The 27,861-nt window shown below is 39.5% G+C and overlaps 2 protein-coding genes across 2 annotated transcripts; one reads left to right on the plus strand and one right to left on the minus strand.

Moving 5' to 3' along the window:
* The first annotated feature begins 164 nt into the window (after positions 1 to 164).
* LOC134664937 (germinal-center associated nuclear protein) lies at positions 165 to 4,513 on the plus strand. Its single transcript, XM_063521658.1, has 8 exons — positions 165 to 345; positions 422 to 538; positions 609 to 770; positions 1,177 to 1,338; positions 1,681 to 1,971; positions 2,520 to 2,657; positions 3,336 to 3,525; positions 3,916 to 4,513. The coding sequence occupies exons 1-7, from the start codon at positions 260 to 262 to the stop codon at positions 3,400 to 3,402; spliced, it is 1,023 nt and encodes a 340-aa protein (XP_063377728.1). The 5' UTR covers positions 165 to 259; the 3' UTR covers positions 3,403 to 3,525; positions 3,916 to 4,513.
* On the minus strand, positions 4,502 to 27,771 carry LOC134664938 (transmembrane GTPase Marf). The gene is made up of 15 exons (XM_063521659.1): positions 27,594 to 27,771; positions 26,732 to 27,039; positions 25,610 to 25,736; positions 23,114 to 23,276; positions 22,163 to 22,393; positions 20,201 to 20,308; positions 19,627 to 19,777; positions 17,959 to 18,122; positions 17,684 to 17,836; positions 17,167 to 17,374; positions 12,847 to 13,079; positions 11,318 to 11,479; positions 10,773 to 10,969; positions 8,968 to 9,186; positions 4,502 to 8,545 (listed from the first exon to the last, which is right to left on the minus strand). The coding sequence occupies exons 2-14, from the start codon at positions 26,931 to 26,933 to the stop codon at positions 8,982 to 8,984; spliced, it is 2,304 nt and encodes a 767-aa protein (XP_063377729.1). The 5' UTR covers positions 26,934 to 27,039; positions 27,594 to 27,771; the 3' UTR covers positions 4,502 to 8,545; positions 8,968 to 8,981.
* Positions 27,772 to 27,861: the final 90 nt, after the last annotated feature.

Consider the following 27,861-nt stretch of genomic DNA (forward strand, 5'->3'; position numbering starts at 1 on the left):
CTCGCGTTCGCTGCTTCGCGCACGAGTGTGGAGGAGGCTTTTAGTTCATGATATGCTACTAGATTTTAAAAAGAGTTTAAAACTATAGCTTGAATATACTGCCACCTGATTTTGACATTGACATTTCAGTATCAGATTGACATACAATTACAATTGACATGTTTTGAATTTTAACTTGACTATGGTTGAAATTTCAATTATAATCCATAAATCTCTTACTGTTTAATATTGTATAAATAACTGACATAGTGGGTGCATTATGTCGTACTTTGAATTCTATACTAAGAACATAAGCCAACCTATCGAAGCAAAAAGCACAGCGATTGCCAAAGATGTTAATTCACCGTAAGTTTCATAGTTGACTTTTTCGTATTGTACCATCAGAATGTAGTCTTACTTAATTTCGATGTATTGTTTGCAGGCCAAAAAACAAACCCAGAAGCAAAATAAGCAATGGATTTAAATCTGAAGCATCCAAAGATACTGAAATTATAAAAGGCACTTGTCTATCAATGTGCCCTGAAGATGAAGTTAACATGTAAGTATATTTTTTTTTACTCACGTGTAATTTATATATCTATAAATGATATTTGACTCGCTTATTACAGGCGAGAAAAAGCCAAAATGGTACATATTTTGGAGGTTATAGACGGTAAGAAGGTTTTGGTGAAATGCTACAGCCGTTCTGCTGCTGACTCAGTGGTCGCCGTGCCGCGGCTGCTGCGGCCCTATACGGTCCTCCAAAATACTATACAACATCTATTACTAAAGTAAGTTGTATGAAAAAACATTAATAATTTTTATTCGAGATTATTTTATTAATATAATGCATTATGTTATTATAAAGTTAGTTTGTAGTTTAAGTGGTTGTAAATATGGCCTTTAAGATAAGCACTAAAAATGTTTATGCAACGGCTTAATGAGAAGTTTGCAAAATTTCTCCAAGTGGAACTCTTCATTGTAGAAACTTTTCAACGGCACATTAGTAGTGATCTAGTGATGTACAAACAGCAACACTCTTGGTCCATTGGTGGACCTTATGCCTTTTGTAATAAGGTTTACTAATGGACAATTAACAGTGTGGGTGATGGTACAAACTTGCTTACATTATTATGGAAATCACTTGTTTGTGTATTGAATCTCATGTAATTATTTCACTTGTAATATATCTTCCAGAATAGCACAAAAAAAAGATACAAGTATAATGGTGATATATGACTTTGTGAGTGACCGTCTCCGAGCAGTGCGGCAGGACATGACGGTACAGAGGCTCTCGGCTAAGGAGTGCATGACTTTGTTGGAGCCCATGATACGCTTCCATGTTTATTTTGGTTATAAGTGAGTATTACTGACAAAAACCTATTCTCAAACATAAGTAGGTACATAAGCTTTGATTTGCTGAAAAGTTGTGTTGAATATTTTATTGATTATTACTTATTAGCTGGGTCCACACAGAGTGAGCATACGCGCGAGGAAATTTAGACGTGCCTTGGGCTATTCACAAAAAAAAAATTCTTCTCATAACAACTACATTTTCTACAAAAAAAGTACTTGTGAATTAATAATTATCGGGCAATACTTGGCAATACTTACCATTTTTTTTACTTCGATATTTTTTCAAGTCTTTAAATATTAATCTTATTGGAAGTGTAATTACAAAATATATTGTTCTTCTTTCAGACTCTGTGAATATCCAATAGCAGCATATGATCCAGTGTTAAACAAAAAACTACTTCTAGAGTGTTTAAAGTGGTTCCTAAGCTGCAGTGATTCCATGGACCAAATACCAAAAGACCTGACTACTGAGATGGAGCAATTGAAATTAAACTCTAATGTAGCTAATAATAAGAGTCAAATGGAAAATTTATTTAAGTGTGACCATCAATTAGTGGAAAGCTTGTATATACTGTGCAATCTGGATGATGTGCATCCCATGTATAGATACTTGAATTTAGCAAATAATTTGAAAAGGTAATCATAATTGTATTATATTTATTTTGACACCCATGTAATTTTTACATTTGATAAATGAGGACTTATCCAAGATATTTTTTTTTTCTTTTATATCTAAAATCTACAATTACAGTTTGATTGGCCAATTAACAACAGAATCTATTTGGTTTAGTGCCAATATTGTACTAAAATTACAAATTAGATCAATGAAACTCTCATATTAGTAGGAATATAGGATATTTTACTCTATTTTTCATTGTCTTATGGCATGCTTTACATTTTGCAAATATGCGTAAATAAAAAAGGTGTGTATAACTGGTTTAAATTTAGACACTGGTAAACACTTACAGAATTTGACCACGCTAACTTTGCATAAACATGGCAGTAAAAATGCATACGTGGCGTGGTCCGACTATATGGCTTAGCCACGACATTGCGAGTCGCCATGAGTAGGAGCGAGAGATCGAAACGGGGCGTCTCACTCGCACGCATCTCATCGCACTCTGTCTCATTTACACCTTATTTATTGGAAATATACTAGCATCTTTTATTACTTTGCTTTTCAGTAACACAGCTATAAAGTTAGCTTACAAAATAGCAGCAGCGAATGGGAGAGGCAATTTCGTTCAAGTGTGCAAGCAGCTGGATAACCTGTGCCCACTGGCATACTGCGCCTTGTGTGTACATCTGCCGACTGTGCAAAGGTAAATAAATTATTGCTGAAGTCCCATCAATGTAGTTGGCACCCTCATCCTTATTTTAAATCGCCTTTTCTACAAACACTGCTCGAGTGCGCAATGCCAATCATTGGTTTTGGTTAGCTTACCCTATAAACTAGCACTTGTTGAACCAAGAAAAGTCTGCAACGATTTTGATAGCACACGCAGTGCAAGTATTATTTTAAACGTCATACTTCTATGACATTATGACGTATAAATAACACTTGCACTGCGTTGCAAAATCGTTGCAGACTTATCTTGGTCTAACTCTATTTTTGAGCAGCTGTGCCTTACTTCGCCCGTATGAGGAATTTTATGTTTTTGCAATAAGAATTACGATTTGTTTGATAACAATGTGCAACACCAACACGTAGGACTGCTCGTTACTTTAGTAGTATTTAGCTCTTTTACACTATACTAACAGTACTGAGACATATAACTTCTATATAATATTTTAAACTTTCGCGTTTTGAATACATATTAACTCACATTATAGACGGGTCTAACGCGAATTATATTCAATTACCTTGATTCGGTGATGACGGTCAGCCGCGACCACGACCAGTGAAACCTGTGTCGAAACGTCGGTAGATCAAGGTAATTGAATATAATTCGCGTTAGACCCGTCTATAATGTGAGTTAATATAACTTCTATACTTCCAGACAAGCCCTACAAGTAATAAGCACTGCATACAGCAGCAAACAACTGTCAGTACCTCTAAGTGCCTGACGTACCTGGCTGCGTTTCGACAGCGACGCGACGGCGGCAAGTGTGTGCGCGCATTACGGACTGGTTGCCAGTGAGGGGGCGGTACGGTTTACTAAAGGAAACTTCAAGGCAGATGTCGCTACGGTACGTACATTGGTGGACTACGCAAAGTAATATGATTCTCTTGAGAGTATTTCAACTCTTTACGTTGTTTCGTTATGTGGTTGTTGAATTAGATATTTATCCTCCTGACAAGCATTTTGTTTATGAACTTGGAACCCTATGTCTAACCTCGTGCCGCCCACCATACAAAATTATAGCCAAGGAAGTTAGAATCTTATTATATTTTCAATTAGGTTGAATTTCATTTGTTCGAAAAATTTACGAGACAAATGAAATGCTTTAAATGAAATGCTACCTACTTTGCTTTAAATTAAGGTTGACATTCCATCGAAACTGAGTGTACATCCTATTGTACATTGGGCACGAGGCTAATGTCCAGATTAATTAATCGTTATTTTTTATAATTTTCAGCATCAACCAACAAGATTACTGCTCGTGGATCAGAAGAAAGATCTCTCGCACAAGCATATGTTCACATATCACTCTGAAGATTATGCTTACGGTGATTAATGGACCAACTATTTACATTTGAAGCCGGGACTCACAAACTGTTTGTGGTTGCAGATAATGGTGCTTAGCTTTTATTTAACCCTTTTCTTGGCAATGTATCTTGATATATTATTTTTATTTTTTTGTTATTTTTGTACAGATTTTGTTCTTACGCAAGCGAGGCTGTTTTAATTAGCTTGTCAAGTAAAGAGTCAAATTCAATAATTAATTGTTAAAACCTGTTAACGCAATATAAAATAATTTTAGAAGAAAAAGTACAGTATTTTCTGTATTCAAGAGCATCATTAGTCTAGCTATAATGTCTAGAACTGGCTAACGCGTATGTTCACAAAGAGATCATTAGAAGGATATTCGCCAGATCTATATGCACCTGAGTAATTATGTTGTGTATTTTTAATTAGTTTATATTTGTTACGTTTTCAATTTATCAATCAAGATCTCAAGAAATGTATCTTAATTTTTATACTTAAATATAAATAAAACAATATTTTTATATAAAGGAATCCTTTATTATTTACATAAGAAAATTCACCTAATTATGACAACTAATTACAGTGGACAACAAAATGTAAATATCAAACGGTCACATGGCATGGCTCCCATGTATGTATGTATTTGTCGAAATAAACATGTCAAATTCATTATTTTACAATTCTGCAACGGATGTTCGAAGCGGTCAAGTGTACATGCATAAAACAATACCTTTCTATAGCTGTATGTACAATATAAAGTACATCTCTTAAAATGGTGCATTCATGTTTGTAATCTACTTCGAGCAACATCGGCTTCCGACACGTCGGAAGGGAGAAGCACAAGCGATATCTTTCTGCCTTTTTTAAAGGCAGGAAAAGTCGCACTACTCACTTACTACATACAAAATCCATTTTGTAATGACGACACAATTACGTAGAAAATGACACAAGTCAAAGACAAATCTTGCACACCTCGATCTCTTGGTGTGCGGACGAATCACGACACATGCATGCCCAGTTGGACAGTGCTTCGACAGAGGGGAAATAGTACGAATGCCGACTCCCTTCCCGGCGGTGTTGCTCGAAGATAATCCATTGAGGACTAAATTAATTTCAACACTTAGGCCCACTTGCACCATCTCAATATCCCGGGGCTAAGCGGTCAAACCGTTAACCCAATGTCAAATTGTACTGGTAATCATGGTAACTCCAGATTTAACCGGTTAACCCCAGGTTAGTGGAATGGTGCAACTGAGCCTTAAGAAAATATAGGTTTAAACTCGTCTAATTTTAGGATAAAGTAATAAATTGACCGCTTCAATATGCGATGCACTATACAGCCTAGTATAAAAATATGGACATAATCAACATTCGTAAATAACGGCGATCTTATTACAGCGGTATAAGAACGAAGCATATTTAGAAGATATTGAGGGCTAACTATATTTTTATATTTGACTACATGTTATTTTTCGTTTATACCGTAGGTTTCATACATGATACCAAGCCAAAAATAGTGGCAAATGTTTGGGACACGTCCCACTCGTAACTAATGACAAAGGGACTATTCTCGATATCATTCTTTATTTCTGATTACCATCTAGGTACTGATACAGGCAGGGCTCGGAAACCTTTTTTTCGTTTTCAAACCGACTTCGTTCATTTACCCGGTAACGAAAAGGATTTCGTTTCCTTTTGCGGGTACCGGTTGAGAACCGTTATTTTGAGATAACAGTTTATGCCAAATATTTCTCATTTCGTTCTAGAGGAACGAAACTATCCGGTTAAATTGAAAATATCGAAGCATGGTAGAACGAGTAAGTATTGCTGCCTCTTTCACCGAGTCGCCGAGACATGAGAATAACCGGTTAATTCCGTTCCCTCTTTTTATCGGTTAGGGGAGAAAACTACTTTTTAGTTCGAGTCCCATCGATTAACCGGTTTTTAATGAACGAAATAATACGGTTTTTGAACGACATGAAGCCATGTTAACGGTTAGCAAACTTACTAGGTTTTGACAAATTGGACCAATTTAACTTAGTCACAAACATACTTTTTTTACAATTGACCTAAGCAAACTTTAGATTGATGGTACTGAGAATTGAGTCCCAACCAAGAGAGGTACTAGCAGCAACACAACTAACCATGAGTAGACCGTTATGTACTTATGTCGTTGCAACAAAGTGTACTGTCGCCATCAGATATATCGGAGCGGCCGATTTGCTCAAATATACCTGAACACGCATACTAGCATCTTGACACTAATGTCAAAAATAATAAATAATAATAATGCCTCTAAAGGCGTGTTCAGATATTTGTGAGCACCTTGACCGCTTTGCTATATCTGATGGCGACTGCACGAACGGTAATTGTGTTGGTGATAGTATTTATGTGTTGTGACGGCTAGTAGGTGGGCGAAAAATATGTATTTCATGCCATAAAAAATCTCTTAATTGAGATCTCTAGGCGATATTTTTTTGTATGCATATTGATTACTTTAAATGTCATAACGGCACTTGCTCCTTGCAAAGGTCTAGCCGGCAGCCAGTTTGCCTTTAGGCGTTATCGAGGCTACTGAATACTGGATTTCTAAACCGCCCATATACTAGCCACTTTGTAATGATACCTTCAAAGGGATATACCAGTGAATGTCCCCGAGATATGGGTGAATAAATAATCTAAAACAGCTCAACAAATCAACGTTGACTTTGCGTTCGGTTATTTAAATGCTGGAATTTGTGTGCTTAGGAAGTATAGCGCTGGGAGCCCTTAGATAACAGACAGTAAGTCCAAACAAATCACTCCCACTAAAGAGAAAAAAAAATATCGCTTTTATAAATGTCATGTTGAATAAGGCAAGTGTGTTTTTATTTTGTTGTTTAACAAACAATAAAAAAGCAATCTGTTTCATCCAACGCTCGGAACCGGTTTTTTCTCCGGTATTATTACGTTCTTTTTCGTTCTTTGGTTTATTATTTAAGTTTTAATGGGACAATCTAATAATACAAATCTGTTACTTAAATACATGATTCAGTTCTACATAAAGAGCATAAATTAATTCATATTGGGATTTCAGGGTTTAAAAAAAACCGGTTCCGAGCCATCTAAGGCCCGGATTCATCTAATATTTTTCTATATATAAGAAAATGTCCAATTTTAAACATCCTCCTAAGGTAACGGCGTTGCGTCGGTTAACACTACAAACCTACTTCAAAATTAGCTGTGACATTGATCTGTTTGGACCCAGCGTCCTTCTCCCTCATTCATAAAACTTTACGTGCCCGAATTAGTTAAATTATGTTTTATCCCTTTCTTACAAATACACAAGTCATAACGACAGATAAAGACAAACGATCACATAGCTAATTCAGGCTTGTAATTATGAATAACGCCATTTATCTATAGTCCAGAGAACAATCCCATTAATTACACGAAAATAGGTGTTGTAAAAATAACTTTTGTGCACGTAAATAAAGTTCAAATTTCAGTGGCAAAAATATGTGAGTAATGAATGCGATTGTGACATGGACATGGTCTTTATCGTTGGTATAATTGCATTTATTTAAAGTACAATAAAGTCAGTGTATAAATAAGAATAACTCACGCTAAACTGGATAGGCACTTCAATAATATTTGCCTTGGTGTATGTCCGCCATATTTCGGTATATGAATGCTTTGAGCGCTGTCACTCGACCCTGTAGCGTGAGTCATCCATAACATTACTTGATTATCAATTTCATTATGAGTAAAACAGATATGGTACAGTACCAGTTATCAAAAACTCGTACAGTCGCCATCAGATATATCGAAGCGGCCAAGGTGTTCACAATATCTGAACATGCACTCTCACGCCTTGATAATAGAGGCGTGTTCAGATATTTGTGAGCACCACGGGCGCTCCGATATATCTGATGGCGACTGTACACTGCAGTGTATCGTGTAGTGAGGACGCAAAACGCTAAAAAGCCATATAAAGTTGTATCACAGGTAATCAATACTTCAGGCGAACGCATTGCCAAAGTACCGGTCCTACGGTTCCTTCAGGTAACTAATTCGTATAATCTCTAGCACGAATTACGTGCGTTTACAGAACGTAGGAGTTAAAGCGATAACTATACACTAATAAATACGCAACATACAGACAGATAACACGAGCAGCGTAAATGTACTTCATAAGATTGTGTTAGAATTTCCTAAAATTACAATAACAATTTGTTTTAGGGAAACTAAATGTTCGAGAGCTTCTCTATTCGTATGTACAGATAGCACCGCGGTGTCGGAGGCAAACAATAAACTAAAATCACAAAGGAACCACAATAAACCTAACATAAATTCATTCAAGCGAGTAAAATGTCAAACATTCAACGGTTTCTTAGAAGTTAGCCTTCGCGTAATTCGATCGCTATAAAACAAGTTAATAAATAACGTGTGAAAACAACAACAAGTCGTAGTAATGTACATAGAGGTACATACGCTATACTATACACTGAACATAACGTACGTTTACCTTCGGTGCGACGCCGCTTGGCGGCGGTCTCTGCGAGCAGCGCGTTCCATACCTGTGGGGAGAATATTCCTCAGTTAGACATTTCAAAGAATAACAATATTATGGACTCTCGGACTAATTCATTGTGGAATGTATGGCGAGTAACGCAGTCAATATGACAATTTTCATCCATTATCATCTAAAAAAAACACTTCTGAGAACATCATAACATGCCATAAATTTATGGCTTTCTTGAACAGTTCACGAGAAAATGCACGAGTTACTAAAAATATTTGATATGTGCAGATTATTTAATAGTACTACCGTACAGAAATGATACGAAGTTCGCAAATTGCGGGGATTTTTCCTGTCACTCTAATTACGCCTTCATTGGAGTAAAAGAGAAAGATCCCCGCAATTTGCGAATTTCGGTTTTCGCGGTAACTGCTCTGTGTCGCCCCACTGCCTGTACAGTATAGAAAATACTTGACTCACCACAGCGGTGTCACTCAGTTAGTGTGTGCAAGGAACGCGTCGTCAAACAACTCCAACTCGTGGCCTAAATAGTTGGCCTTGTTGCGTAGTTTCTTAGCGGAGGTGGAGGCGTCCTCCAGCATCTTGATGGCCTCGCGGACCTCGCACAGCTCCTCGTCCATCTCGGTGGTCGCCTCGTCGATCAGCCGGCAGAGGCGGGCGAACATTGTCGACAACTCCCTGAAACATTGATAGAGTTAGAACAAGATAAGTCTGCAGCCATTTTGAGGGTGTACCCTTATTTTACCGCCAAATTGTTTTGCAAAATTTTGTTATACAGAAAATTATTCATAGAATAATCGAATCACATATTTTTGTTACAATTAATTCTATTTCTTCGATTATTTATTTCAAAGAAACATATTTTGTAACTTGATTATAATTCAGAATATTTATTCAAAGAATTTTAAATAAAATAAAAGACTGACTGTAGAATTATCATTCATTGAATATTATTTGTGCGAAACTACATACAGTTCACAGAATATTTATTTCAACAATTATTATTATACTAAATTACCTTTCACATACTAGTAGCATTCATTGAAATTGCTAAAAAAGGAGTTTAGGTTACTTTAGAGCTGCAACCTCTAAAAAAACTAACCCTTGCTGGAAAAGTGGGTTAGTTTAAGTTAGAACTGCGACCCCCAAGAAAACGAACTGTTGCCAGAAAAGTGGGTTAGGTTAGGTTAGAACTGCGACCCCCAAGAAAACGAACTGTTGCCAGAAAAGTGGGTTAGGTTAGGTTAGAACTGCGACCCCCAAGAAAACGAACTGTTGCCAGAAAAGTGGGTTAGGTTAGGTTAGTACTGCGACCCCCAAGAAAACGAACTGTCGCCAGAAAAGTGGGTTAGGTTAGGTTAGAACTGCGACCCCCAAAAAAACGAACTTTTTCCATACAGGTGGGTTAGGTTAGGTTAGAACTGTGACCCCCAAGAAAACGAACTGTTGCCAGAAAAGTGGGTTAGGTTAGGTTAGAACTGTGACCCCCAAGAAAACGAACTGTTGCCAGAAAAGTGGGTTAGGTTAAAACGACAACCCCTAAAAACGAATTCCTTCCAGAGAAGCAGATTGCGTTAAATTAACGACTAAATAAATAAAATTCGGCTAAATGACTATTTTGTATATTTAATTTTGGTGAACCGTATTTATAAGAAGTGACTTTTCTACAGATCGATGATTCTGTGAAATGAAATTACTTGAACAAATTGTTCTTGAAACAAAACTAATGTTTTAAATTTTCGGTGAAACATAACGAATCCGAACTAAAATTATTTGAAGTAAATATTCTATGTAATGATTATTTTGCGATTTGAAATTACTTGAAAAATTTTCTGTGAAACGAAAATCTGCAGAAAAATTGACGGCAAAATAAAGGTAAACCCATTTTGAGAGCCCAGACTAGTATGTAAAATTACGTGGACGCTTTTAATTAGCTGCTGAGCTTGTTTCATCGAATTAGATTACGAATAATTACTTAAGTATTTGTCTATTTTTTATTGACGGTTAATGTAATATTGTTATATAAATAAACGAATGAATTTATTAGACAATAATTTTGTCTGTCGAATACAATTTTGTTATAGGTGTTTATAAGATTATGAAACTTTTGGGCTGTTCAGTTACCTTTGTTGGTATCGCTCTTATGTAAGATCTGAATGCATTAAAGTCCAATTAAAAAAAATGAAGGCTAAATTTTAATGTCATCTTGGCCTGGCCTGCAGGGCAGGGAAACTGTTATTACTGCAGATTAGTCGTATACTCACTGCTGCACTTGGTGGCTGCAGTTGGCGGAGGTGAGGTCGACGATGAGCCGCAGCTTGTTGCTGGCGTGCGTCACGTACTGCTTCTTGAACAGCCTCTCCTGCGCCTTGGCCGTCCACGTGAGCCGCTCGTACAGATAGAGGGCGCCGTATACGGCCCCGGTCACGGCTACTATGCGCCAGCCGACTGTCTTGAGCAGCTGAAAAAGCATAGAAATTAAATTACGATTATTTCATTGGTTTCAGCGGTCCACCGCTATTCGGGCGGGATATAATGTTATAGCCTATAATCATACAGGAGAGGAGGCAAGAACAAATCAATCTTATTTGTTCATGTTAAGAAATCTCAGCCGTATCACATGGATGGAGTCGTGTGCGAGTGTCGACGTAAGAGATATCATAGATTCATGAAACTTTTAAAAAGAACGAGGCGGACGCATGGGGGCAATAATAATTGTCAAATAATACGATTCGAGCAGAACTGAGTTATGTGTGGTGACCTCAATTGCCTTATGTGGTCCGTCTAGTAGCGTGTGTAGGTATATTACCAGGCCGGAGAGCAGCAGACCGCCCATGGTGCCCTGCGAGGTGAGCGCGCCGAGAGCGAACTTGGACACGAGGCTCCACTCCTCGGCGCTGAAGGGCCCGATGACGCCGCCCGGCCGCGCCAGCTCCACGGAGTTGGGTGCCGGTGTGATCGTCGCTAGAATCTGCGACAAAAATGCGATCATATAATGTTGATAGTGCCTAGTTTCCCCTTTGGGTTGAAAGGTTAGATGGTAGTCACTTCCGTAAAAAAGTACCCGAGTTTATAGATTGTATAAAAATACCTCAACGTAATTAAATTGGTATGGCTATTAGAAATGTCCCCACAGGTTGAGATGGCAACACCTCGTGACAAGTATAACTCACCGGCAAAACGCAGGGCGTTCTTGAGCGCTGTCTTTTGTACGATTTCCACCGAACGGGGGGAGTCGGCGCGCATCTCATATTTGTACGGCCGCAAGCCGGTCGGTTGCTCGTGAATGCGGATGGATCGGATCGGACTCCATCGCTTCAACCATACATAATGTACAGGCACATTGAATATGCGCTCCGGCGCGGCCCGACACTAGCCAGTCGGTGGGAATCGTACATTAGTATGTCCACTGCACTAGAAGCGTTGTATAGTGGCGGTGAGACCATAGGAGACGAAACTGAGGCCCTCAGTAAAGTCCTCACAGGTTGAGGTGGTACAATACTTCATGACGAGTGTAACTCACCGGCGTGTATTGCGGGGCATTATTGAGCGCTGTTTTAGTATGCCCCCTGCCCTGGAAGCGCTGTATGATAGTGGTGAGGCCGTAGGAGAAGCGGAAGCTGAGGTCCTCAGTAAAGTTCGCCTAAGTTGAGGTGGTACGACACCTAGTGACGAGTGTAACTCACCGGCGTGTATTGCGGGGCGTTCTTGAGCGCTGTTTTAGTATGCCCCCTGCCCTGGAAGCGCTGTATGATAGCGGTGAGGCCGTAGGAGAAGCGGAAGCTGAGGTCCTCAGTAAAGTTCGCCTAAGTTGAGGTGGTACAACACCTAGTGACGAGTGTAACTCACCGGCGTGTATTGCGGGGCGTTCTTGAGCGCTGTTTTAGTATGCCCCCTGCCCTGGAAGCGCTGTATGATAGTGGTGAGGCCGTAGGAGAAGCGGAAGCTGAGGTCCTCAGTAAAGTTCGCCTAAGTTGAGGTGGTACAACACCTAGTGACGAGTGTAACTCACCGGCGTGTATTGCGGGGCGTTCTTGAGCGCTGTTTTAGTATGCCCCCTGCCCTGGAAGCGCTGTATGATAGCGGTGAGGCCGTAGGAGAAGCGGAAGCTGAGGTCCTCAGTAAAGTTCGCCTAAGTTGAGGTGGTACAACACCTAGTGACGAGTGTAACTCACCGGCGTGTATTGCGGGGCGTTCTTGAGCGCTGTTTTAGTATGCCCCCTGCCCTGGAAGCGCTGTATGATAGTGGTGAGGCCGTAGGAGAAGCGGAAGCTGAGGTCCTCAGTAAAGTTCGCCTAAGTTGAGGTGGTACAACACCTAGTGACGAGTGTAACTCACCGGCGTGTATTGCGGGGCGTTCTTGAGCGCTGTTTTAGTATGCCCCCTGCCCTGGAAGCGCTGTATGATAGCGGTGAGGCCGTAGGAGAAGCGGAAACTGAGGTCCTCAGTGAAGTCGGCGCAGAGGTTGTCGCAGTTGAGGCGGTACAGCACTTCGAAGGGCTGCTGGTGCGGCTGCATCACGGTGGCCGCCGCCGCCCGCTTGTGCATGGGGAGGATGTTGTACATGCGCTCTGGAATGCAGATTTATAGTTAGATCAATGCTTCGAAACATGTCAAGAGCATCTTTATGAACGTATCCTTAAAACGGATGAACTACGACCAAAAAGTGTGATCGAAAGAGAAGTCAAACTGCAGAAATTAGTGTGTAAACTTAGCTCTTAGCTTTGATACTCGTTTTCGACCGCTTTCTCTAATCTCCTATGAAAACCTATTTTGCTAGGAAATATGGTTCTACTTTAACTGACAATCAGCATGGTGACTAGAATACTCTACTTACTGCCGAATGACAGATCTACTGTCTCACTCATCGGCCATCTCCTTCTATGTTTCATCAATCTCGGGTCCTATATCGTAGCTAGCCGTGTCATGAGCATACATCGTTATCGCGGGAGCAAATACGATTTGACAATACTGAAAGATTATAAAAAACAGTCAAAAACAGAAATGACATTCGTATAGAGAAACGTTTATACCTACGACCTTAAAATGTATAATTATTTTATTGAATATCAATGCTATCTTACCTCCATACTTGACTTGATTGGTACTTAGAGTCTGTGCGGAAAGAGAAGAGTCGTGGGATTTGAGGGCGCGCCAGTGCTATTTTATGGTTTTTGCTATGCTGACAACACTGGTCACGTGATTATAGTACGACACTAAAGGTCATGATACTTGAATCCCTTTTGTTCCGGTTTTTTTTACCACGGCTTACTAAACGGAGCCTGGTGGTGGTGTCGGCTCGTCAACTCAATCCTCTGATTTAGCGCAGGCACTAGTTTTCATTTTAAAACACACTTGTTTTTATGTCTCAGATACTTAAAAATGAGACAGTGCGATTGACAAAACTGCTAAAACTAGTTAAGAATCTGCCCAATACAACTGTAATTTTAGTACCAAACAAGATAGTCTCATTTATGTACTGCCTAATCTGTGCAGTCCAACAGTTATTAAAACCGGGTAGATCGGGTAGAAATTGGGCAATAGAACTGTAATTTTATCTGGGATATATTTCACCCATTGTAAACTTGACTTGTAATGTATGTCTACATTATTAATAATAAATATGAATATGAATAAAAATAGTGCATAAGTAGGTAGGCCTTATTGGGATATGTCCGGTTCTCTCATCTCACGATATTTTACTTCGCCGAAAAGTCACTGCTAAATATGAAATATAATTTCGTAACTAACAGAACCTACAAATAAAGAAATATTTTATTTGAAAAAGTTTTATTCAGAGCCTAGTAAACGAACTTACAAATAAAGTATCAGAAAAAGTTTGATTCTTTGTAATCGAAGTCTGAATTAAAATATTCAACGTCACTTATGTTTGAGCTAGCTTCAAAACAACCAGGGACACTCATAGAACTATCTTCATCTGAACTGGATGTGCTTGAATCCGGCACGTAGATTACGAATTCTTGCATATCACCTACTTAGCGGCCTTTTATTCGAGATACCGTAGGTACTTTTACACAATCCTGAAAAAGAAATTACATATAAATATGCATAAAATGGCAAGTATCAAGACTATTTGTCAGTTATTTTAAAGATCATGAATGACCTGCATATTTATGAAAATGAATATATTTTGAATGAATATACTTACCGATTATGTACCGGAGACAGTTACTTAGGGGGCTTATTAAATAGGTAATTATTTAATATTAAATACAACATCAATACCCTCGAATAGCGGAAACACGTTCCGCGACTTTTTGTAAGTCGATAGTCGGCTTTTAGCCGTTTTCTTCCCGCTGACAAAACCGACCAATATTAAATATAATTTTCCTTGTGGTTTTATGTACGGTTTTATCGTGTTTTGAAAATATTTTATACATAAAACTTGCGGTTTTTGTTAATAAAAATATACATTGACAGAAGTTTGTTTAGTTTTTACAAGACAGGTGTCAAAGGTTTGATTGCCATATAAAATTTAAAATGTTAGTTCCCGTTTCTGCCACGACTCTTCTCTTTCCGCACAGACTCTAAAAAGATTACCTATTAGGTACGCAACCTTATCAGTCAATTTAGACATTTGTCAATCTTGACTGATCTTTATTTGTAACAACATAATCAAATAGAAGTTGCCTTTAAAATGCCTCGAAGGAAAATAACATGTGATGAATTTGTGGGGTTGTTTATACAGGATTATCCTGAGCTAGAGGCTCGCGATACAAATCTATTTTGCTCGAAGTGCAATATTAGTTTTTGTAAAACTAAATCTTCCGTGAACCGTCATTTTAACTCTAAAAGACACACTTCTCTCAAAAAAGATTTTAGGTTGGAACTGACAAAATTTCTAGTAAGCTGTAACATACCGTGGTCTCAAATAGAGAACCCTGTATTTAAAAATTTCATTGAAGATTGTGTATCTGGAAAATTTGAAAAAACTGTTCAGGTCCCTTCAGAATGTTTGCTGAGGCAGACTTGCGTGAATGAATTATACGACAAAGAGATGGATATAATTAGAGACAAATTAAAAGACGCGTATATATATGTAAGTGTTGATGAAACCACAGATGCTATAGGTCGTCAAATCGCTAACGTTATAGTAGGTGCTATGCTTGAAGATGATGTTGGAACTCCACACGTGCTGTCAAGCAAATGTTTAAATGAAACGAACAATATCAGTATAACTAATACTGTAAAAAATGCCCTGGATGATTTGTGGGGCCCTGGTCACAATAAGCATGACAAGGTGTTGTTGTTATTGACTGATGGTGTGGGGTATATGTTGAAAGCTGGCAGAAATTTGAAAACACTTTTTCCGAACATTGTCCATGTTACATGTTTAGCCCATGCTCTTAACAGAGTTGCCGATCAAGTTCGTGTTCTTTTTCCAGAAGTTAACCTATTAATTTCAAATGTAAAGAAAGTATTTCGCAAATCTCCGAAAAGAGTAAAAGCATTAAGAGAAATGTTTAATGGAATTCCTTTGCCTCCAAACCCAACAATTATTCGCTGGGGAACATGGATCGAGGCTACCACTTACTACAACAAGTATTTTGATGAAATAAAAAGCGTTATAGACACATTTCGTAATTCAGACGCACAGTGCATCGTCAAAGCAAAAAAATCTTTACTCAGTGCAAAAGTTCGAAAAGATGTAAATTTCATAGCAAAGTATCTGCAAGTAATACCAGATGCTATAAATAAACTGCAGTGCCAAAATCTATCTCTTAGTGAAAGTTTGACCATAGTACAAAATACATACAAACATATATCCAAATTAATTTTGAATAAAGATGGAAAACAGATTTTAAAAAAGTTCAAAGTGGTTTTGCAGAAAAATGCCGGATATGAAGTTATGAAAAAAATGTGTGAACTGATATCGGAGAAGGAGATAGTACTAGATTCAACGATATATCGTTCTACATTTGATTACTTCCGTCGTTTTAAAAACGCACCCATTACAACAGTAGCAGTCGAAAGATCATTTAGCCAATTAAAATGGATATTTACTGCACGACGCCGCAGATTAAGAGTAGAAAACATAGAGAAAATTTATGTCGTATATTACGAAAATCACTTAAGATAAACAAAAATTAAATAATGTTGTACAAAATAAATCATGAATATTTATTTGATATGTCGATTCCGGGTCATTATTTACTAACAGAGTGTAAAGCAAGATTTATGAACATTATGCAACAAAAACTTCGTGCTATGTATGATGAACTTCTTGGAGGCTTATAATGTGTAGGCAGAAAGGTCTGTTTTTACTAAACGGGCAGTCTGTTTTACCACTTCTTTAATAAATTTATATTTGCTCCCGCGATAACGATGTATGGTCATGAGCGTGGACCCGAGCCCGCCCTCGGCTTGTAACGGCGCGAAACGGGATGTCAAATTCTCTTCTTAAGCTACTATCTCGCACTAACCTACTAGATATTGTCTACTGTCTCACTCACCGGCCATCTCCTTCTGTGCCTCATCAATCTCGGGTCCTATATAGTGGCTAGCCGTGTCATGAGCTTCCAAGCCGACCTGAGCCCGGCCTCAGCTTGTAACGGCGCGGAACGAGGTGTCAAATTCTCTTCTTAAGCTACTATCTCGCACTAACCTACTAGATATTGTGTCTAGTGTCTCACTCACCGGCCATCTCCTTCTGCGCCTCGTCCATCTCGTGTCCTATATCGTGACTGAGCCTCTTCTTGAGCCGGGACCCTAGGCCAGCTTCGACGTGGCGGTGTAGCGCTCGCTTGTACTGCTCGAGCGCGGCGCGGTCGGCGCGGAACGGGGTGTCGTATTCGTCCACTAGGGCTGAGAGCCGACGGATTTCTTGACTGAGGGTCAGTGACACCTGGTGGAAAAATTGACATGTCATAATAAGGCAGGAATATTAAGGCATTTGGTTCTCCTAACATAAATAAATAAATAAATGAACAACATAATTACAGTTTCTAAATTCGACCCTTCAAAACATGTTCTTAGCTGATTTTAAAACGCTTGTAGTTGGCGTGCAGTTAAGATGCAGTTTTGTTACCTATTATAGTTTTTTCAACGAATTTTGTTGTGGAACCTAAATTTTAAATCAATTAAATACAATCTTGCACAAATCCACTTAACCCACGGTAAGCTTAAAAAAGCTTGCAAGGTTTATCAATCCTACCTTGTGTTCAACACTCTCGACCATGCGGTTGATCTTGTCCTTCATCTGTCGGGTGACAGTAGTCAGCTGTTCCTCGATGGAACTGAGCTGTTCGTGCAGAATCCGCTGCTTTTCCACTTTGGCGGACTTCTGTTCTGTCGCGCTGTTGTACACCTGGAAAAAAAATACAATAAGTATTCGATTCTTGAGAAAATATCGTCGTTACAAAACATAGCCGTATTAATACAAATCGCTGGCCCTATATTACAGGGTTGTAGGTTTCAATTTTTTCAGACCTGGTCGAGCTTGGCCATGACGTCAGAGGCGATGTTCTTGCCCCGGCGCGAGTGCTGCGCGAACTTGGTGCGCACGGCGGACTGGCTGATGCACTCCTCGAACTTGCGCTCGAAGTCCACGAACTCGAAGTAGCGCACTTGGTGGCCCTCCACCAGCATGGGCGCTGGAAAATTATTGGAACTTACTGTACCTTACAGAAGAATCCTGAAAATATCATGGACGGATAGAATAACTAACGAAAGAGTGCTGCAGTTAGTAAATAAAGAGGTCGAGCTTTTAAAGACCGTCAAAAAACGCAAGCTACAGTACCTTGGTCATATCATACGAAACGAGAAGTATGAACTCCTTCAACTCATTATACAAGGAAAAATCCAAGGATCATCCGGAAGAAGACGTAACTCATGGCTCAAAAATCGCCGAACATGGTTCAAACAGAGCACACGTTCATTATACCGCGCAGCTGTGTCTTAAGTTCGTATAGCCCTCATGATAGCCGACCTCCGGTAGGAGATGGCACTGGAAGAATTCCTACTGGACATTCTGCTCTCCTAACCTAAAAAGCCGTATTTTCAAAGAACACTAAATGCAAATATCGCTTTTAGCTTAGGAGGGCAACATTGCGGTTAAACCATCGTTGAGGCGGCGTCATTCAGTCATGATTTCGCGCCTCAAAGATAGAAATTCCTTAAATCGGAATGCTTAAGTGGAAATTCTATTGGCGGAAAAAACCTAAACGGAAAATCGACATTGAATATACATATATCCTCTTTCTGAGTCTTGCTAAACTTGAAAGACGGATTAAAAAGTATGGCCGTACTACATTTTGTAGAAGATCCTTAACGATTTTTTTACGTAGTCTTCTTTGAAAATACAGAATATACAGGGCGTCCCACGGCGATGCCACATGGAGGGAAAGTACCTTAAATATCATAGATAGCATATTTTGCTGAAAGAAGACTTCATTTTATTTTTAAAACTTAGTAAAGTTGCATTCATACTTTTTTAATTTTTTTTGAAAAAAAAATGTATGGAAAAAAATTATCGCGTCATTGGAGGAAAAGTACCTTAATTATTGTAAATGAACATCTTACTGAAAGAAGACATTATTTCGATTTAAAAAAACAAGTTGAATTGCATTTTAAATAATTTCATGGTTAAACCGGGAATCGAACCCGCTACACGAGAAAAAAAAATACCTTGTACCAAAAAAATTATTCTCACATTGAAGCCTTTCGATCGGTATGACAAAGCTACAAGGTATTTTTTTTTCTCGTGTAGCGGGTTCGATTCCCGGTTTAACCATGAAATTATTTAAAATGCAATTAAACTTGTTTTTTTAAATCGAAATAATGTCTTCTTTCAGTAAGATGTTCATTTACAATAATTAAGGTACTTTTCCTCCAATGACGCGATAATTTTTTTCCATACATTTTTTTTCAAAAAAAATTAAAAAAGTATGAATGCAACTTAACTAAGTTTTAAAAATAAAATGAAGTCTTCTTTCAGCAAAATATGCTATCTATGATATTTAAGGTACTTTCCCTCCATGTGGCATCGCCGTGGGACGCCCTGTATATAATCTTTCACTGCGAGCACTTTAGTGTCTACATTCGGAAAGGACAAGGAAAGGAATACAATATCATAATAAGTACGTCTGTCCCACTCACATGTGACGGGCTTCTCTCTCTCGCGCATGCGCGTCAGCAACGCTTCTTTAGCGGAGATGAAGAAGATGCGTTCTTCTGCTTCCTTGGGCGAGCAGACTCGCAGCTCGCGCGAGAGGAAGTCCACGCAGCGGTTCGCGTGCTGGGTTCGGACCTTTAACAAATACCATGTTAGAGATACAGTATTTCAGCTGTGGTTTGGTGTTAGTTTTAACCTTTAAGGCCAAAGCCTTAAGGTCGGTTGCACCAAACCGAATAAAATTATACTAATGTTTAAGTTAATTTACTTTAAAAATATTACCTATTAGCCAATTTCGTGGTAAACAATGTAATTACGTATGTTTTAAACCTTGTAATGTTACTTTTGTATGTATGTTACTCTTCGAAGGCTGCAAAAATATGTGGCACACTCTTATGGCTTATGAATAAGATCGTGTCAGATGTTTTTGCGGTCTTCGTTGTGTAAAATATTATTGCAGATGTACACTAAGTTTATCACGAAAAAATAAATGATTTTTTAATATATCCCGACTAAGCTACAAACATTCACTTTTATAACGTTAGTAGGATGAATTACCTGGTCGAGATATTCAGGTTCGGAAGCGGAGGCGTCCCACCGGTTGTTCAGTATGAAAATGTTCGGTTGCGATATCTTTGTCGATACTTTGTGGAAAAAGTTTTTTTCCTGAAACAAAATAGGAGCTAGAATCAAAACTTGATATGAATTTGTTAGATGAATATTGACCATTGCATCACAAATGGCATTTAGCGCCACTTGCTGATACGGGTTGATACCCGTGGTTAACCGGTTAAACCGGTAACGCAGTGTCAAATTGTACTGGTAACCATGGTAACTCCAGGTTGAACCAGTTAATCCTTAGTTAATGGATTAGTACAAATGGTCCTTAGACTCGCAAGGTTGGTATTACAAAATAAGGCCAGGACTTCGTTTGAATTTCGCTGGCCTGATTAGCAGCTCTTACTATGAAGACCCCCTCGTACTATATAATGTACAGCATCATACTCACAGTAACCATGAGCGTGGACTCTGCATTAGCGACAAGTACGAACACGTCAGCATCGAGGCAGTACTGGTCGATCCACTCGTCTAGATTCGGTGTCACGTCGACTCCAGGGCTGTCTACTAGGACTACATCATCGCGAAGTAAAGCGCAGATCTCACTCGACTAAATACATGTACTCACAGTAACCATAAGCGTGGACTCTGCATTAGCGACGAGCAAGAACACGTCAGCATCGAGGCAGTACTGGTCGATCCACTCGTCCAAGTTAGGCGTCACGTCCACCCCGGGGCTGTCCACCAGCACCACGTCGTCGCGGAGCTCACTCGACTAAAGACATGTACTCACAGTAACCATAAGCGTGGACTCTGCATTAGCGACGAGCACGAACACGTCAGCATCGAGGCAGTACTGGTCGATCCACTCGTCCAAGTTAGGCGTCACGTCCACCCCGGGGCTGTCCACCAGCACCACGTCGTCGCGGAGCTCACTCGACTAAAGACATGTACTCACAGTAACCATGAGCGTGGACTCTGCATTCGCGACAAGCACGAACACGTCAGCATCGAGGCAGTACTGGTCGATCCACTCGTCCAAGTTAGGCGTCACGTCCACCCCGGGGCTGTCCACCAGCACCACGTCGTCGCGGAGCAGCGCGCAGATCTCACTCGACTAAAGACATGTACTCACAGTAACCATGAGTGTGGACTCTGCATTTGCGACAAGTACGAACACGTCAGCATCGAGGCAGTACTGGTCGATCCACTCGTCCAAGTTAGGCGTCACGTCCACCCCGGGGCTGTCGACCAGCACCACGTCGTCGCGGAGCAGCGCGCAGATCTCACTCGACTAAAGACATGTACTCACAGTAACCATGAGCGTGGACTCTGCATTCGCGACAAGCACGAACACGTCAGCATCGAGGCAGTACTGGTCGATCCACTCGTCCAAGTTAGGCGTCACGTCCACCCCGGGGCTGTCCACCAGCACCACGTCGTCGCGGAGCTCACTCGACTAAAGACATGTACTCACAGTAACCATGAGCGTGGACTCTGCATTAGCGACGAGCACGAACACGTCAGCATCGAGGCAGTACTGGTCGATCCACTCGTCCAAGTTAGGCGTCACGTCCACCCCGGGGCTGTCCACCAGCACCACGTCGTCGCGGAGCTCACTCGACTAAAGACATGTACTCACAGTAACCATGAGCGTGGACTCTGCATTAGCGACGAGCACGAACACTTCAGCATCGAGGCAGGTCGATCCACTCGTCCAAGTTAGGCGTCACGTCCACCCCGGGGCTGTCCACCAGCACCACGTCGTCGCGGAGCTCACTCGACTAAAGACATGTACTCACAGTAACCATGAGCGTGGACTCTGCATTAGCGACGAGCACGAACACGTCAGCATCGAGGCAGGTCGATCCACTCGTCCAAGTTAGGCGTCACGTCCACCCCGGGGCTGTCCACCAGCACCACGTCGTCGCGGAGCTCACTCGACTAAAGACATGTACTCACAGTAACCATGAGCGTGGACTCTGCATTAGCGACGAGCACGAACACGTCAGCATCGAGGCAGTACTGGTCGATCCACTCGTCTAGATTCGGCGTCACGTCCACCCCGGGGCTGTCTACTAGGACTACATCATCGCGGAGCAGCGCGCAGAGCTCGCGCGGCCAGTACACGTGCACGAGCGAGCACTCCTGGAGGCGCGACGCGCAGAGGGCGTGCCCTAGTTGGCTCACGGACTGAAATAAGAGTTAGGTAATTTAATTTTCGGTTGGGTCGCAAATGTCGCAATCGGCTCTTTCTAGACATCGTTATCTTTTTCTGTTTTCCATTTCCAAAGACTCTCTAGTCGTTTGTAAATGAAACAAAACTAAAAACTTGTTGCATTGGATCTAAAAATATGACCCAGTTGGCAAAACTCGGAAACCGGTTAAATTTCCAAACCGTTATCATGTACTTAGCGCAAACCTAACAAGGTGTTTGTAAAACCGTTTTTTAGGATTGGTTAATCTGACAAAAACTTTATACCGGTTTATACTTAAGAACCGGTTGGTTATGAACAATAAAAACCGGTTTCTTCATATGTCGGTGTTTTTGTTTACGCGGCACACCACCGGGCCGGCTAGCTGAGCCGACTCGTTGCTCGTCGAATAAACCGGTTTATTTAGGTTACAATAAAGTTCGCGTTCTTATGAAAGTTCGTAGTAATATCGAAATAAACCGGTATTTACCGCTATTTTTAACCGGTTCCGAGCCTTGCCAGTTAACAGATTTTTGAGATCTTCTGGCTTACTGAAAAGGACATAAGAAAGTCATTAAATATAAATGACATTCATGTTTATTCGATTTACAATTACAATAGGAAATTTCTTAGAAAAATCAGCTTAAACAAAAATATAACTGGCTGCGGATCCGGCACCTATAAACCTTACATTTATTCACGGAAGCCCATTCAATACCTGTACGGGTTGCTTCTCATCAGAGCCCTCAGTGCGCAGGAAGGCCTCGTCGGTGTCAGACCCTTCCACTTGCAGGAAGCAGTTGGTGGTGTGCCCGATGCCGCTCGGCAGGATCTTGTCGTGCAGCATCGCGTTTATCACTGTGCTCTTGCCGTTGCTCGTCCTGTAGGTGTAGATAGAGAGATAAATCAGATACATTTATGTATTTATCGCCTGGCAATAGGTACACACTTAACATCAAAATCTACAATTCCGCACATATAGACTCGCGTTTAAGTAAGTGATTACTACTACAACTCGCGTTTATTGTCAGGTTTTTAAAATTCTCAACTGGGCCATTATATTTGATAACAGAGCACTGAAACACCATATGATGTACCAATGGTCTGTTCTAGGTCTCCGCACTCGCACGCCGCCGACTCGCTCCACCCCCACTTGTGCCAGTGGTACGCACTAGAGATGCAACGGATAGTTGTTTGGCCGGATACCGGATACCGGATATTCTAGGTACGAAATGACTGCGCGTGCAAGTCAGTGGAATGATTAAATTATTTTAAAATAATAAACAAGTACCATTATGACCGTGTCTGTTTCTTAAATCCAATTGATTTACTCTGAAATCAAGCAATGTTACTATCCGGTATCCGGCCGGATAGTAGGTCACTATCCGGTATCCGGTCGGATAGTAAAATAATGGCCGGATAGGCCGGATACCGGATAGTAACCGGATATCCGGTGCATCTCTAGTACGCACAGTTGCCAATGCCAGTCCTTATATGTTTCAGTGCGCACCATATTTGTCGATTTTCGTTAAATAAAATATAAGAACAATAGTAGATTTAGAGAGAGTCGAATCTAAATCGTTCGATTGGTAAACGAGATACTTAAAAACCGAGAAATGAGCAAACCGTTTACCGGGCGGGACGTGAGCGTTTCATATGTAAAAGCGGCGCGCCTCGCCCGGAAAACGCGCCTGTGTGACGAAGCCTTTACTTAGTCAAGTGGCAAAAACACTTAATTCAATTAATATAGTAGGTATTTGATAACTTGGCTTAGTGTTCAAAGGTATATTCTACGATGTTAGCAGTTTGTTTACTTCCTTTGAATACAATTTTAACAATTAAATGTTAAAAATGTATTCAAAGGAAGTAAACAAATCAAAAATTGAAGTTTGTGATGGTAGCTGCTATGTAGGTACGTCACCCTCACCCATAAAAGTGACCTTTAGGTTTGATGCCCACATAAAGTATCAATACTTTTAATCATGTGGAGCAATCAAAACAAATCATAAACCAATGAGGCCACTGGCCGGTATGAGTATAAAAGGGGCCATTTAACGGCTCGGTGAGCAGTGTGCACCGTGAACAATGTATTCAGCGCATAACTCTCCACAATCATGATAATTATCTTCTAATTGTCTTCTTATGTGATCTTTATATAGAGGGTGTCTTGATAACATATAGTGACAAAATTGGTTTGCCAGACTATAGTATAACGTGCCTGTTACTGTTAGGCTGTTATGTAATGCAGAGTCCAACGTAATCCGATTTTCAACAAGTTTCGTATTCTCGGCTTTACTCTCGATATTATTAGGTGGCCAACTACCAAAATGTAGGTACGGCATTCTTTAAATCTCATATATTTTTGCGTGTTTTTTACGCAAAAGCTTCGCGAAAACTTATCCGCGAATTAGTACGGTCTGGTTACGTCAAGAACAAAAACAATAACTGTGCTTGTTAAAAGTTTAAAGAAATCATTATTTATATCTTCATCGTTTTATGTTAGAGTTAAGTTAAAAGTTATAACAATATTAAAATTGCAGCAACTATAAAATTTCACGGTTTTTTAATAACTCATAAAATCAACCTTTACTAAGTATAGAGAGAGCATAAAAAGCGGCTCCGCTTCACGGTTAATAGCCATGGCCAGTCTTACTTTTGATCACATTATCAATCTATCTAATATAGATAGACCTGTAATAATTAAAGTAAAATTATCAATTTGTTTAAAATGTATGTACTTGTATAAATGTTTTTTTTTTGTTGTTATTAGTGATAAATTTGTATTATATAATACAATGGTTATATATGTTAGTATGTAATTTTGTAAAAGATACTAGGTATATTATGTTAAGTAAGTAACTGTAAATTAATTACATCATTTGTATTTCTTACTTAGTGCTATCAGTGTCCAGAAATACGTAAATACTATCCAAAAATGTACTATGGGAGCAAAAAATAAATGAACACTGGATACAATAGAGGCATGTTTAGGTATTTGTGAGCATTTTGCTAACTGTCATATATCTGATGGCGACTGCACAGGCACCCTTTTAAGGCCTGGCCAAACAGCCGGCGCGACGCAGCGCCGCTAACAGGTTACCGACGTCAAACAGACTGCGTCGCGCCGGCTGTTTGACCAAGCCTTTACCATACACTGCAACTCACAAGGGTGTTACATATGTGTTGCTGACTCATAACATTCCTTTGGACTCACCTGCCAAAAAACGCGACTTTCATGTGATCCCTTTTGAGCACTTCCCGAATAGCCTGCACTTTGCTAACATAGGCCTCCACATTGGTGACGTCCTGTGGGGTCGCGATACTGTTGTCGCCTGACACGGCTGAAAATATTAGTTATGCAAAATTAGATTATAACATTTTTGTAGAATTTCTTAATATTAATGTGAAGTTCTCGCGGGAAATCAAATAAAATGATTATAATTTCGTCAGGACACAACCAAAACTCACAGATTGCATAAAAAAAATTAACTAAAATCTACTTTGTTATGAAACTAGTGAAGTTTTACTATGGCTCTGAATTTGTGGTAGTAATTACTGAGTTTTGGATGTCACCTGCCAATTTATAATGTATCACTATGTTCTCTTGAGTTTTTAAATGATTCAGATTATTCAGTATGTACTTGGACAACATTTCTAGTCATTACCTTATTTATAGAGAAACAATTTAAGGCTATTCATAGAAAAGTAGTAACCAGATTAGACTAGTTTTAAAAAAGAAAAATTTTTTGAATGGACAGTAATAAAAAGTAGAACCATGAAAGTATTTTTATAATACCAATGTCTGTTCACTATCACGTCATTAAATCCAGTTTTGAATACAACTTGTCATTTAGTATGCTAGTATTGTAAAACTCATTCATCTAACATAGTAAGTTTACATGAGAGGAACAATTGAACAACGGCCCATTAAAGTGACACACATTCAAACCGTAATTGTCACGAAGGTCACCCATATATGAGAGTAATGATAATCTAGGCCGTTGACATCTCTCTAGAACTAAAATATAGTGATCTACTGTCACTATACAGTTATCATGTCAACACTGATAACAAGTAGATTAATATGTTGAACAGATCAATGCAGTATTGATGTATTATATCAGTGCTTTTAATGCTCTTAATTTGTATTTAAGAGCATTAAAAAGCACTTGGAAATATTAATGTTTTGTGACCTTCACATTCATCTTGTTGTTTTCTAGTTAATTCTAGTTGACATTTCAGTTTGTCAGAAACAGGCATTTAAGTTTTATGAATAAGAACAAGGTTACAAGGTTAACTTTGAGTGGAAATAATATTGAAATAAAAAAAAACTTACCATGCATAAATGTGACGGCATCTTTAACATAGTCATCAATTTCCACAAATATATCATTGATCTTCTTCTTGGCTCTCACAAAAATCTGCAGCGGGGAGTCCACATTTGACATGTTGACGCGCACATTGCCATTGTTGAGCCCCACATTGTGCGGCCCGTCACCAGCCATCATGGATATGGTTCGATTAACATATGCAGCCATACGGAAAGGGAAGATGTACGGTTCTCGTTAGCTGTACCTTACGGTGGACAACGCAACAATATAGTCACTGTATCACCTCTACAGTTTGAACACAACATGCAGGTTACTGCAACAAAAAATAACAAGCATAATAATGTGCAACGGAACGTTAAAGTAAACAGTGCTGCATTGTAGCTCTATAATAAGCTTAAACAGTAGTGAGAGGACAAGTAGCTGTGTGCAGGGAGTGCACGCCCTGAGGGCGGTTACAGCCAGATGTAGCACTGACACCAGGAACACTTATTTGAGGTTATGTCTCAGGTCTGTTTGGTGGGGCAACACAACACAGGCACAACATCGAGATACGGTTGGAAGAAAGTGTATACAACGCAAATTATGTAGTACGGAAGCATTAGTAACTAGAAATAAACTGCACCTTATCATCTCGTTGCATCATCGCAATCAATGCGCATCGCTGCAGTCCAAACGGCGTGAATGATTGTGTACAAATTCAATGATATTTATAGACAGGATATATTTTATTTCAGAAAATACACAAGACGTAAAACAACTGACAGCCGCTAAATATAAGTCAAAATTGACTACAAAATTTATCAACTTATCATCTGTAGCACTGAAAATTGTGAAGTATTTCACTGAATCTAATTGGAATACTCTTACCTGTACGTTAGAGCAACATTTTAAATGTATTTAGTCGGAAACTAAAATTATTTTTCGGTAGGGATTACCTAGAAAATTTTCATGTGTATGATTATTCCCTATTTTTAATTTTTTACTAGATAATTATGTTGGTATGTTTTCATATATCGATGTGGGCCAAACGTGATTGGTTCTAAATTGGTAATGTCGTAACTACCAATCAAAACACTTGATCGATTTGTTTAGTTCTTGCTTCAATTATTTTTATTATTTAGTAATTAATGCTTTT

Source organism: Cydia fagiglandana, chromosome 6 (genome assembly GCF_963556715.1).
Source record: "Cydia fagiglandana chromosome 6, ilCydFagi1.1, whole genome shotgun sequence".
Taxonomy (NCBI): Eukaryota; Metazoa; Arthropoda; class Insecta; order Lepidoptera; family Tortricidae; genus Cydia; species Cydia fagiglandana.

Excerpts from the sequence above, each read along its gene's own strand:
- LOC134664938 (XM_063521659.1), bottom strand. The coding sequence starts at position 26,933 with ATGGCTGCATATGTTAATCGAACCATATCCATGATGGCTGGTGACGGG. Across the intron at positions 13,080-17,166 it reads GGCGCAGAAGGAGATGGCCG|AGCGCATGTACAACATCCTC; the intron begins GTGAGTGAGACA and ends TCTGCATTCCAG. Across the intron at positions 10,970-11,317 it reads GTCTGCTGCTCTCCGGCCTG|CTGCTCAAGACAGTCGGCTG; the intron begins GTAATATACCTA and ends ATGCTTTTTCAG.
- LOC134664937 (XM_063521658.1), top strand. The coding sequence starts at position 260 with ATGTCGTACTTTGAATTCTATACTAAGAACATAAGCCAACCTATCGAA. Across the intron at positions 539-608 it reads CCTGAAGATGAAGTTAACAT|GCGAGAAAAAGCCAAAATGG; the intron begins GTAAGTATATTT and ends CGCTTATTACAG. Across the intron at positions 2,658-3,335 it reads CATCTGCCGACTGTGCAAAG|ACAAGCCCTACAAGTAATAA; the intron begins GTAAATAAATTA and ends CTATACTTCCAG.